This window comes from Colobus angolensis, unplaced genomic scaffold, assembly GCF_000951035.1.
Source record: "Colobus angolensis palliatus isolate OR3802 unplaced genomic scaffold, Cang.pa_1.0 Scaffold226, whole genome shotgun sequence".
Lineage (NCBI taxonomy): Eukaryota > Metazoa > Chordata > Mammalia > Primates > Cercopithecidae > Colobus > Colobus angolensis.
In genome coordinates, this window is record NW_012115444.1 from 3610286 (window position 1) to 3622768 (window position 12483).

Consider the following 12483-nt stretch of genomic DNA (forward strand, 5'->3'; position numbering starts at 1 on the left):
CGCTCTCCCGCTGTGGCTGCGGCTGGGTCCATGGCGCGCCCTCTCTCCCGCGATCCCTGTGCCCCGGACCCAGGCTGCAGCTAGGGCCGCGTGCCCGGGACCCCCGCGGATCCCCGCCGGCTGCGAGCTGGGAGTCGCGAGCCCGGCGGACTCCGCGCGGCCAAGCCCGTGTATGCAAATCAGCCATGTGACGGCAAAAGCCGCCTGGCCCAGCCCTGTTCCTCAGTCCATATATGGGCAGCGACGTCACGGGTATTGAAGACCTGCCCATAAATACTTAGAGCAACACTTTCCGTCTAACTGAGCAAGGAGCAATTGATTAATAGCTCGGCGAGGGGACACACTGACTGTTATAATAACACTACACCAGCTACTCCTGGCTTCCCAGCAGCCGGAACACAGACAGGAGAGAGTCAGTGGCAAATAGCCATTTTTCTTATTTCTTAAAAAACAGCAACTTGTTTGCTACTTTTATTTCTGTTGATTTTTTTTTTTTTTTTTTTTTTTGGTGTGTGTGGTGGTTGTTTTTAAGTGTGGAGGGCAAAAGGAGATACCATCCCAGGCTCAGTCCAACCCCTCTCCAAAACGGCTTTTCTGACACTCCAGGTAGCGAGGGAGTTGGGTCTCCAGGTTGTGCGAGGAGCAAATGATGACCGCCAAGGCCGTAGACAAAATCCCAGTAACTCTCAGTGGTTTTGTGCACCAGCTGTCTGACAACATCTACCCGGTGGAGGACCTCGCCGCCACGTCGGTGACCATCTTTCCCAATGCCGAACTGGGAGGCCCCTTTGACCAGATGAACGGAGTGGCCGGAGGTAAGCCGCGTGTCTTCGCAGGCCGGGACCTGCGCGGCCCGGAGGTGGTGGGTGGGGTGCAGTGGGTGTGCGGGAATCGCAGGAGAGGATTGGGGCTCCAGGTGGACGGTGCTGATTGCACTGGCTTTGAAGACTGGAAGTGAGTGTAGGAGGAACCTGCGGCAGCAGGGACCAGGGCGCGCGGGCAGATGCGCCAGGTCGCCAGCAAACCCGCGTGCGTGCGCCCCGGCGCGCCCAGCCCCGGGCGAGCGCAGGGATGGGGGTGGAAGAGGCGTCCCTTCAGGCTTCGAGGCTTGCGCAGGCCCTCTGGCCGGTAGCACTTCGACCTCCCCTCTCCCGGGGCAGGGGCAAAGTGACGGTAAAGTTCGGGGCTCCCGGGGAGAGCTGCGCGCCTGGAGAGCTGAGCGGCGGAGAAGCGTCAGGGGAAATCGTCGGTAGCTCCCTCCTGGGCAGAGCCGACCCCGGGAAAATCTCGGAGCGCTCCCTTCTTGCGGCCTGGAGGCGCTCCCCCACCTGCGCACCGCCCGCGAAGTTGAGGGGGTTAGCAAGGCGGGGGCTCCGGCCGGTGGAGGCAGGGAGTGGGTGGTGGAGGAGGGCGAGCAACGGCGGGAAGCAGCCCCCGGACTGCCGAGGGAGGCCCGCGGGGGCACCGGCGACGCCGGTTTCCTTGGCGATGCCGTGGAAAGTCGTCTCTCGCGGCCCCCGCACCTTCCTCGAAGCCTGGCCACTGGCCTTGAGCTGAGGCGGGGACGCGCGGCTGTCGGGAAAGGCGGAGAAGATTGGGAGGGCAGGGAAACCTACGGACTCCTTCCTCTACAGCCCCCATTCCCTCCAGCAGCCCTCAGCTGAAGCGCAGCGGGAGAGGGAGGGAGAGAAAGGCACAAGGCACTGGGGATGGGGAGCAGCCGGGAAGTCACCCACCCGCTTCTCGAGCTCTCCCCTCGGTTTGGCAGCATCACGGCACTAGGTCGATTCTTGGGTGGTGTTTGTCCTGGTGCCTCAGCCGTGGAACCCCCAGGCAAAAAAGAGGGAGAGAGGCTCCGGGCAGATGGGGCTTTTTAAAATATTGTTGTTGCTATTATTGGGTGTTTTTTATTGGGGACTAGAGCTGCAGATGGCTGGGGGTGGAGGGGAGTTGGGAAAAGCTCATTCTGCTTTTTTGGAGGTAGTTCTTGAGTTCCATACTGTCAATGGGTTGCCACAGTTGGGCTGGCCTCTTCTTACTGTCTGTGGGTCTCAATTTCCCCACCTTTTGGACTTTGCCCCAGCTCTATAGTGCTGAGACTCTGGGCCTTGGGAATGGACCTGTGTGAGCTGGGGTGAGAAGGGAATCCTGGCTGTATTTTCAATGTTCTACCTCCATTCTGCCTTTTCCCTCCTCAGATGGCATGATCAACATTGACATGACTGGAGAGAAGAGGTCGTTGGATCTCCCATATCCCAGCAGCTTTGCTCCCGTCTCTGCACCTAGAAACCAGACCTTCACTTACATGGGCAAGTTCTCCATTGACCCTCAGTACCCTGGTGCCAGCTGCTACCCAGAAGGCATCATCAATATTGTGAGTGCAGGCATCTTGCAAGGGGTCACTTCCCCAGCTTCGACCACAGCCTCATCCAGCGTCACCTCTGCCTCCCCCAACCCACTGGCCACAGGACCCCTGGGTGTGTGCACCATGTCCCAGACCCAGCCTGACCTGGACCACCTGTACTCTCCACCACCGCCTCCTCCTCCTTATTCTGGCTGTGCAGGAGACCTCTACCAGGACCCTTCTGTGTTCCTGTCAGCAGCCACCACCTCCACTTCTTCCTCTCTGGCCTACCCACCACCTCCTTCCTATCCGTCCCCCAAGCCAGCCACGGACCCAGGTCTCTTCCCAATGATCCCAGACTATCCTGGATTCTTTCCATCTCAGTGCCAGAGAGACCTACATGGTACAGCTGGCCCAGACCGTAAGCCCTTTCCCTGCCCCCTGGACACCCTGCGGGTGCCCCCTCCACTCACTCCACTCTCTACCATCCGTAACTTTACCCTGGGGGGCCCCAGTACTGGGGTGACCGGACCAGGGGCCAGTGGAGGCAGCGAGGGACCCCGGCTGCCTGGTAGCAGCTCAGCAGCAGCCGCTGCCGCGGCCGCCGCCGCCTATAACCCACACCACCTGCCACTGCGGCCCATTCTGAGGCCTCGCAAGTACCCCAACAGACCTAGCAAGACGCCAGTGCACGAGAGGCCCTACCCGTGCCCAGCAGAAGGCTGCGACCGGCGGTTCTCCCGCTCCGATGAGCTGACACGGCACATCCGAATCCACACTGGGCATAAGCCCTTCCAGTGTCGGATCTGCATGCGCAACTTCAGCCGCAGTGACCACCTCACCACCCATATCCGCACCCACACCGGTGAGAAGCCCTTCGCCTGTGACTACTGTGGCCGAAAATTTGCCCGGAGTGATGAGAGGAAGCGCCACACCAAGATCCACCTGAGACAGAAAGAGCGGAAAAGCAGTGCCCCCTCTGCATCAGTGCCAGCCCCCTCTACAGCCTCCTGCTCTGGGGGCGTGCAGCCTGGGGGTACCCTGTGCAGCAGCAACAGCAGCACTCTTGGTGGAGGACCGCTCGCCCCTTGCTCCTCTCGGACCCGGACACCTTGAGATGAGACTCAGGCTGACACACCAGTTCCCAAAGGTCCCGGAGGCCCTTTGTCCACTGGAGCTGCACAACAAACACTACCACCCTTCCCTGTCTCTCCCTCCCTTTGTTGGGCAAAGGGCTTTGGTGGAGCTAGCACTGCCCCCTTTCCACCTAGAAGCAGTTCCTTCCTAGAATTTAGCCCATTCTAGTCTCTCTTAGGTGAGTTGACTATCAACCCAAGGCAAAGGGGAGGCTCAGAAGGGGGTGGTGGGGGACCCCTGGCCAAGAGGGCTTAGGTCTGACCCTGCTTTAAAGGGTTGTTTGACTAGGTTTTGCTCCCCCACTTCCCCTTATTTTGACTCATCACAGGTTTTTGACCCTGGATGTCAGAGTTGATCTAAGACATTTTCTACAATAGGTTGGGAGATGCTGATCCCTTCAAGTGGGAACAGCAAAAAGACAAGCAAAACTGATGTGCACTTTATGGCTTGGGACTGATTTAGGGCATGTTGTACAGTGAGTGAAGTATGGCCTTTATGCCGCACTCTGTGGCCCTAGAATGGCGAATCAGAGCATATCTAGTTGTCTCAACCCTTGAAGCAATATGTATTATAAACTCAGAGAACAGAAGTGCAATGTGATGGGAGGGACATAGCAATATCTGCTCCTTTTCGAGTTGAGAAATGTAGACTATTTTTTCAGTGTATATCCACTCAGATTTTGTGTATTTTTGATGTACACTGTTCTCTACAATTCTGAATCTTTGGGAAAAAATGTAAAGCATTTATGATCTCTTGAAATGAGTCAGAGGTTAACTTATTTAAGGGGGATGTACATATATTCTCTGAAACTAGGATGCATGCAATTGTGTTGGAAGTGTCCTTGGTGCCTTGTGTGATGTAGACAATGTTACAGGGTCTGCATGTAAATGGGTTGCCTTATTATGGAAAGAAAAATCACTCCCTGGGTTTAGTATGGCTGTATATTTCTGCCTATTAATATTTGGAATTTTTTTTAGAAAGTATATTTTTGTATGCTTTGTTTTGTGACTTAAAAGTGTTACCTTTGTAGTCAAATTTCAGATAAGAATGTACATAATGTTACTGGAGCTGATTTGTTTGGTCATTAGCTCTTAATAGTTGTGAAAAAATAAATCTATTCTAATGCAAAACCACTAACTGAAGTTCAGATAATGGATGGTTTGTGACTATAGTGTAAATAAATACTTTTCAACAATATTTTTGTTGCAGAAATCATTTCTGAAATACTTACTGGGTGGGAATTACACATTCAGTCGCTGTGGCAGTATTTTTTAAAAACGGCACTAAGCACCAGTGAAAATGCTTTGACCAAAGCATGGTCTCCAGGTCTTCTTTGCTAGCCTGTGGATACCAACCCCAAAGCAGGCTCCATTCATAATCAAACACTAGTGTTCTGGGGATTTCCCCCATGCATTAGTGTAAAAGTGGGGAGGCGTTGTTTTGACTCATTGTTCCGTTGTCTCTAACAGCCTATAGCTTCTCTCCGCTCCTGAGTGGGCTCCGGAAAATAAATACTTACAAACAAGTGCCCACTCGGAGACTACACATTTGCAACCGCTTTCAGAACCCTGACCAGGGTCTGGAACTCAGACGAGATGTGGCTTTGTGGAAAGTGTGGTGGCGTGGTCAAGCTGGAAATGACTTTCAGCTTCCAGGATTAGTCTCATGACCACAGAAAACTTTTTGAAAAGCGCTATCATCTCTTCAGATCGAAAATGCTCCCAGACGCTGCTGATGACAGCGTGAATGGGTTGCCAAAGGAATTACCCCAGGACTCATTTCTCTCCAGCCTTCACTTCCCAACTGATTAGCCCTATCTGAAATGATCATTGATCTGCCAAAGGTTTGGTGGGTCCAGAAGTGACCTTCAAAATACTCAGCTCATTAGATATAGATGCCTCAAGAAAATCTCAAAGATGATCTAAACTAAATAGGCCAATATGGTCCTCCATGGTACTGGATAAGGGTTTGCAAAGAATATACTGTAGGGTTCGTTTTACTGCAAGTCTTTTGTCGTGCTTTTAAAATATAAATTCACCAAAAAATAGTTAATTTAGCCACAAGTAAACAGATGATGCCTTTGTGAAGTTATCATCTTTACTGTAAAATCTGGGCCTAAATATCATTTATGTTCACCCACCTCTGGAGCCTTACACAAATGTAACATGTTGCAGCAGCGTCCACTGTTTAGCTGACATCTGAAAATCCCTTTGTCTATTTGCCCTTCGGGACTGTTAAGACTCCCTCAGGCTCAACCTGTATTTCAGAACAGCAGATGGTTATAGCCACTCTGGAAACCACCTTTTGCCCTTACCAGCACTAGAATTTGAGATCCGATTTGTGGAGGGAATGAATGCCTTTCTTCTATATCTCTTCTCCATCCCTATTTCAAGGATGTAGAATCCCCCTATTCTACTATGAAACAAGAGGTTTCCAAACTTGTTTCAGATTTTTCTAGTGACTGGTGTTTTCCCATTAGTTCCTATTTCCCCGCTTGTTGGCATAGTATCATCCTTGCGTGTCCAACTTTGGTAAGTATCAGACAATGCTACATTTTTATAATTACATGATTTAAAAGAATACTTTCTTCCTACCAAGATTTCATTATATTAAAATATAGTATACCCAAATTTTGTAAGATATATTTGTCTTGCCAAATTCTAATTTTAGAGGATTTTCAATCAAGATAATCTAAACAATGACTTACAAAGCAGTAGACTCAAAAGTCATCTCAAAAATAAAATAGAAGATATTTTGATGACAGCAATATTGGTTACATAATCACTTTCACCCTGACGTGGGCTTGGTGAGGTAGCATTAACACACATACCATAAGGAACACCACACCTCAGCGTTTTCTCAGAGCCAACCTTGTGGCTTTTACTAGTAGATTTAAACATGTAAGGTCAGTATCTTTAATCCAATTTTGCTCTCTACTTAAAATGTTCAGGGTGCTTCTTGCACATGTCTCATTTTTTACATTGCTGAAGAAATAAAGCACAGAAAAATGTCTTCTAATCTTGTACATACACTTCTGGAGAATAATATCTTAAAGATTCATAGTGCTTTTGAGATCGTTCAATTCATATTAAAAATGGGTTGATTATACCTACATAAGGCTTACAAGTGTTCACAAACCAGGCTATTTAATTTGATTATCCCAGCTGCTAATAAGATTAAGGCAAATTGTTTCATGTATGTTAAAAATGGCTGCAGTGACATTTTAACCATTTAATACCACTTTTGTGTGTGTGTGTGTGTGTATGGGGAGTGGGGGGAAGAGCGGTCAGCATTAAAAAGTCCCAAAAATGCTGCCAGCAGAAGCTAAAACTAAACAAATTCTACAGGAAAACAAAAAAGAAAGTAAGTCCTAAAACTCTTTTCTTCCAGAATGAAAGTATTTTTGTTTTCTTGTATAGTACTATCTTATTTTCCTTAGGTTAAATACAAAGTAAGCTTTTTTCTGTCATAGCAAAATAGCCCAATTAGACATTAGCTTCAGATGTGTTTTCCCTCATGCTGTTTCAAAGCTCACTCTCAAGGAAATAAACTATTTTTAAGTGTATATTACTTGGGCTTTAAAATCTGCAGAAAGCCACTAGCTTTTAGTACATAATCTTACAGTATACATTGTGAACCTTTAATGGTAATCAAACTGTAGACATCAGAGCAGGCAAGCTTTTCCCTGTCTCGCAATAATCAAGTAAGAATTATCTCTAAACAATTTGAAACATGTCTTCATTTTCCATAAGTACACTGATTTTGTTTTTCTTTCTTTTTTTGACACGCAGTCTCGCTCTTGTCGCCCAGGCTGGAGTGCAGTGGCACGATCTTGGCTAATCACAACCTCCGCCTCCCAGGTTCAAGCGATTCTCCTGCCTCAGCCTTCTAGGTAGCTGGGATTACAAGTGCCCACTACCATGTCTAATTTTTGCACTTTTAGTAGAGATGGGGTTTTGCCACGTTGGCCAGGCTGGTCTCGAACTCCTGACCTCAGGTGATCTGCCTGCCTCAGCCTCCCAAAGTGCTGGCATTACAGGTATACTGATTTTAATCCGGAAATGCAAACATCCTCAGATTTGGGTTTGAAGATTCAATATCTATAAGGGACTTGACAAATGGTTTCCTTCTCTGACAGCAGATGCCTCATTGCAATGGAAGTGATCAGTGATTGGCTTCTGTATATACGTTTAAGTTATTTAGACCTGCAATTACAGAAGTAGCACTGCTCTCAGGTTAGAGTTGGAAAGCAATAGGCAAGCCCTGAATTAAAGATATATTGCTTCTTCACTGGGCTGGAGAGCTAAAGCACAAGATTCAGAATCAGTAACAGATGAGTAATGGCAGAGTCCTCCCGAGATGCCAGGACTGAGGCACCTACAAGTAGACAATGAAAAGGGGGAATAAAAGGTGTGGATTTGGGGAGAAGTTCAGGGTTACTAGTGTTAAAAGCTCAGAAAACCCTCTCCTGTTGACAATACATATTATTTAAAAAGCAGGCTATCACTTTCATTAATAAATAGCAGTTGGTGTAAATGCAACCCATTCAAATCAGGCTTAGTAAAAATCAATTCTCATAAAATGGCTAAGTAGGTACACAATACTCTGCATTGATATGATTGGCCAGTGACAGAACCAGATACTTTAAAAGCTTCAGAAGCATTTAGACAGACAATTTCTCACCCATGAGGCAATTATTGCATTTATTATTCACCACAAAAGTGATTAGTATCATTGTGCTCATTAGTCTTTCCTAGGGGAAGATAACTTTTATCCCACAGTTGTTATTAAAAATTATCTATATTGGAGGGAGTATATAGAAACACAATAGCAACATATCAAGTCAGTCATGACGAACAGTTTATGCACACAGGTGCAACATACTTTCTGCACCACACTTTGTCTTTGTAATAAGCATATTCTTTCCTTAGTGGCTCACTAAAACAAGTTACATTTTGTCTTCACCAGTAATTTACTCAGAATTTATTAGCGAACCAAAAGTTTCACTGTTCTTATTGAACTAAATCTGAGATATCATATTGCTGTTTTGGCCTGCAACAATTTCAGTTACTCTTTTGAAAGCACCTTAGGTATTTTCTTCCAATTTGCTTGTAACTGAAAACTTGAAAACTTTTTTTTTTTCATAATGAAGTCATAATTCTTCCTTTATTACTATCCTACAGCCAGGATGAGTTTTTGTAGGTTAGTTTAATGTACTCTAGGTTGTATTATAACACATACATTGCTATTAATAATCTTTGTAAGCTAATCAACTTTTTGCTACAATATAATCCAAAAAAGTATATGATTGATAACCACATTCATTACCGTGCTATGGAAAAAAAAAAAAAAACACATTTTGTGAAGTTTTCTAAGAAAATCATTTGCATATCTAGAATTTTATTTTCAAACTAAGTGGCATGAAGAACTGCTTCGAACTGCCCCCAAAGGCATTTTAAACTACATCAGAATGTGGAGCTACAATAAAACAATTTTAACAACCCTGGAGGAAATACCTGTGTCAGGTTTTATAATAAAGTGGCATGTCCTGTGGAATATCTTTTTGTGTTTTGTTTTGGTTTTATTTTTAAATCACTCACCAAGTATTTGCTTTTTATACTGCCTTAAAAACTGGGAACAAATACTCCCTCACCCTGGGTCTCTGTGTGTATAAAGAGGCAAAGGCACATACTCTTTCTCTACATACCGGGTCAACATTCCACCAATAATAGCAAATCTCCCTTTATTATAGATATTAGAACTCTATTGCCACTTGGGCAAGTCAATCAAGAGGGCTTAGACGACAGCTGGGCAAATTTTAATGTGTTTATTTCTACAATTTGTTTTTATTAAAAGTTTTGTGAAAAAAGGAATCTTATAAATAGTAAAAAGGGAGAAACAGTGCTCCATGGCCTGAAGCAAATGGTGTCAATACATCTGTAAACAAGGTAAGACTGCTCAGACTATTAAAAGCACAAAAATAAAACTAGTCACAGATAGCAAGACTGTTCATTTCAGGAGTTGGGAGTGGGAAGTGGGAAGTGTTTAATCCCAAGTTTTGGTGCCCTAAAATGGCTAGCAGTCTAGTTAATTCTCAATTCTCTAGCTGTGATCTTCTGTGCCTTCTATCTCTTCCTACAGAAAACCACATTAGATGAACCCAGCGCTCAGTCGTTTTAGGGAGAGGGTTGAGACAACACTGCCAGCAACACAGCAGGAAATACCCGAGTCGGGAACATTAGAGTTCCTGAGAGAATGTGAAACAGTTATCAACATAATATTTCTCCCTACTTTTACAGTAAAATATTGGAAGTAAATAAAGATAGGGAATGCAACAGCTGGCTAGGAGTGTTTTACATTCAGTTGTTTGGAAGCATAACACATTCAGCTCCTTTGAATCTTCCCGTTAGAAAATATAGAATTACTCTATCACCTTTTAAGGTACAGTAAGACAAGAAAAAAAGTTATGTGAGGATAATACAGTCTTTGCATTAAAGTGAATCTGCAACATGAAATCTGCTCAACTCACAGATTTGGAGATTCATAGGGAAGATAAGCTCTAAGTGACCATGTCACAGAGATTATGCAGGTGCTGAATTTCTTAGTAGATGCTGCCTGAGTAAACCAGATGTGGCTACTGGGCACAGGGAGGAAAGAAAATAAATCTTGTCCTCTACATGCATAGTTATGTTGTGAGAGTGATCCCCAAACTGAAAAAATCATTTAATTTTCACAAGGAATTAATTAGGCAGGCCAGCTCACTTTAAACAGTAGCTCATCTCTTTAAACCTAGTTTTTACCAATGAGTTGAACTAAAAACAATCCAAACCACTGGGTCATGCACAGTCAATAAGTTAAAACTGTAAGAAAAAAAGGGCATAAGGGTATGAGTGGAAAATAAACCCTATTTACCTAAGGGGTGGGGAGGGGGAGGAAGAAAACCACTTAGTATTTTGTGTAGAATGGGGAAGAGAGGAAGATACTTTCATTATGGCTTTAGGATGGAAGCGCTTCAGATAGTCCCCTGCCCCATTCCTCCAAATCAAAGCCCCAGTGGCAGTGACGGTACCAGGAAACAATCTAGCCTCCCCGCCCACTCCGCCCCCATAACCGTGCCCGGCGGCTGCTGTCCAGTCGCCCGTGCTTCCCAAGGCTGCCGAGGAAGCGGCTGCTGCTCATTCCAGTAGATCCAACGCCCAGGCTCGGGGGTAGAGAGAGACACAGCCCTTGTGGTAGGGTAGGGCACGTCTTCGGCCCACAGCTCCTGGGCGCCGGTGGCTTCAAGGGAAGACCTTGGGACCTGGATAGGGTTCTCCCTCGCACCAGAAGTCATCGGCCTGTGGGGTCTCCAGGAGCCACACCTCTCGGGGCAGGTCACAGGCCGAGCTGGAGGCCTCCTTGGGCCTGACTGGCTCCAGCACCCGGTAATAGTGGCAGTCCCGGCCGTCGTCCGGGTCGTAGGGCGGGGCCAGGATGTCCAGGAAGGCGGCAGGCCCTTCCACGGCGTCGATCTGGTGCAGGTTGTCCCGGTGCGGCGTCAGGATGCAGGGGCCGCTGGCCTCTGTGTACTCGCCCCGCGAACGCAGCACGCCCGGCCGCACTGCTTCTCGCTCCCGGGGCTGCAGCGGCGGCTCAAACTGCTGCTCGGGCGGCAAGGCCCGCGGCCGTTGCCCGCCGCCCGCGTCCAGCTTGTCCATACAGCTGATGCGCACGGTGCCGTATAGTACCTTGAGCATGCCATGCATGCCCGGGTGGTCGTGCAGCGGGATGGACGTGCCGCTCTTGAGTAGGAACACGCCCAGGCTGAAGCCGTTCGTCTCGTAGATGTGCATGTAGGTGACTGGCGGCAGGTTGGGCGGCAGTGGCTGTAGTGTGGCCTTGCGCGGGGCGATGTTCAAGTCCTCGGCGCGGACCTGGGTCAGAAGGCTCTTCAGCTTGCTCAGGTTCTCGGGGAAGCCCGGCGGCATCGGCGCCTCCGGGCCAGAAGCCGCGCCGCGATCGGAAGCGCCGCGACCGCCCCCGCTGTCCCGGAAGGTGAGGCAAGCCTGGCGGGCGATCCGTTGGATCAGGGAGGCCATGTTGTCTCGGGGCATGGTCGGCTGCTCCTCCGCGTACCGGGACCGGCCTCCTCCTTTCCTCCGCCCCTTGCGGTCCCCGGCGGCCGCCACGGCTGCCCGCAGCCCGGGTCGAGGCGGGAGGTCCCGCAACCACCGGCCCGTCGGGCGCGCGGCACCGCCGCCAACCTCAGCAGCCACGCGCCCGCAACTGCCCGGCGCGCTCGCCTTGCGCCCCCCTGAGCGTGCACGCGCACGCCCCACACCCCGCACTCACGCTCCGGGAACAGATACCGGCCGCGCGGGCGGTGCCAGGCTTTGCCTTACGCCCGGTGCTCCATTCATGCGGCCCGCACCTACGACGGTGGCCGGGCCCCCGGGGACCCTGCAGAGCATGCCGGGACTTGTAGTCCGGCCTTCCGCTTGAGCGCTGAGAGAGTTCACTTAGTTGATTGGAAAATGGAGGAACTATTACACATGTTAGGAATAAAGCGATCTTTTTCAGGATGCAGAGGTGTTTTTCTTGTTTTAAAAAAGATGACTCGAGGTGCAAGAGTAGTAGTCACTTGACTACAACTCCCGGCATCCCTCGCAGGGTGGAGTGACGCACTTCCGTCAGCTGGCCTGCGGAGTAGTGGAGCCTCTTGTCCTTCATAAGTAACAGGGCTGGGAGGGTAGTTAACATTCTGGCGCCGCTGGGGCCTGGTTAGCCATGCGGGGTCGCCTTCCTTTGGCCTTGCTCCTGGGAAGGAGGCTGTTGAGTCAGCCTTAGCTCCTCATAGCCGCCTAGGTAGCACTGTCTCCCACGGGAATTGTAGGAGGGTGCTTTTGTAATTTTGTGTTTCCTAGGAGGGGAGGGGGTCCAGGCCGTCCTCTGTGATCACCAAGGTTACTCGGCCCAGCTGGGCCCAGTTGTTGTTTGCATCAGGACCTGATGACGCAGCTCTT

The 12483-nt window shown here is 48.8% G+C and overlaps 2 protein-coding genes across 4 annotated transcripts; one reads left to right on the forward strand and one right to left on the reverse strand.

The window, feature by feature from the left end:
* The first annotated feature begins 284 nt into the window (after positions 1-284).
* Positions 285-4678, forward strand: EGR2 (early growth response 2). 3 transcript variants are annotated; one of them, XM_011944102.1, is made up of 3 exons: positions 299-606; positions 707-815; positions 2199-4678. In XM_011944102.1, exons 2-3 carry the CDS (start codon positions 797-799, stop codon positions 3458-3460), a joined length of 1281 nt encoding a protein of 426 aa, XP_011799492.1. In that variant the 5' UTR covers positions 299-606; positions 707-796; the 3' UTR covers positions 3461-4678. The 3 variants fall into 3 exon arrangements, with proteins under 3 accessions (XP_011799490.1, XP_011799492.1, XP_011799491.1); XM_011944101.1 differs by having other exon boundaries at positions 299-412; positions 607-815; XM_011944100.1 differs by having other exon boundaries at positions 285-815.
* Positions 4679-8160: 3482 nt separating this feature from the next.
* ADO (2-aminoethanethiol (cysteamine) dioxygenase) lies at positions 8161-12089 on the reverse strand. The gene has a single exon (XM_011944103.1). It carries the CDS (start codon positions 11572-11574, stop codon positions 10762-10764), a length of 813 nt encoding a protein of 270 aa, XP_011799493.1. The 5' UTR covers positions 11575-12089; the 3' UTR covers positions 8161-10761.
* Positions 12090-12483: the final 394 nt, after the last annotated feature.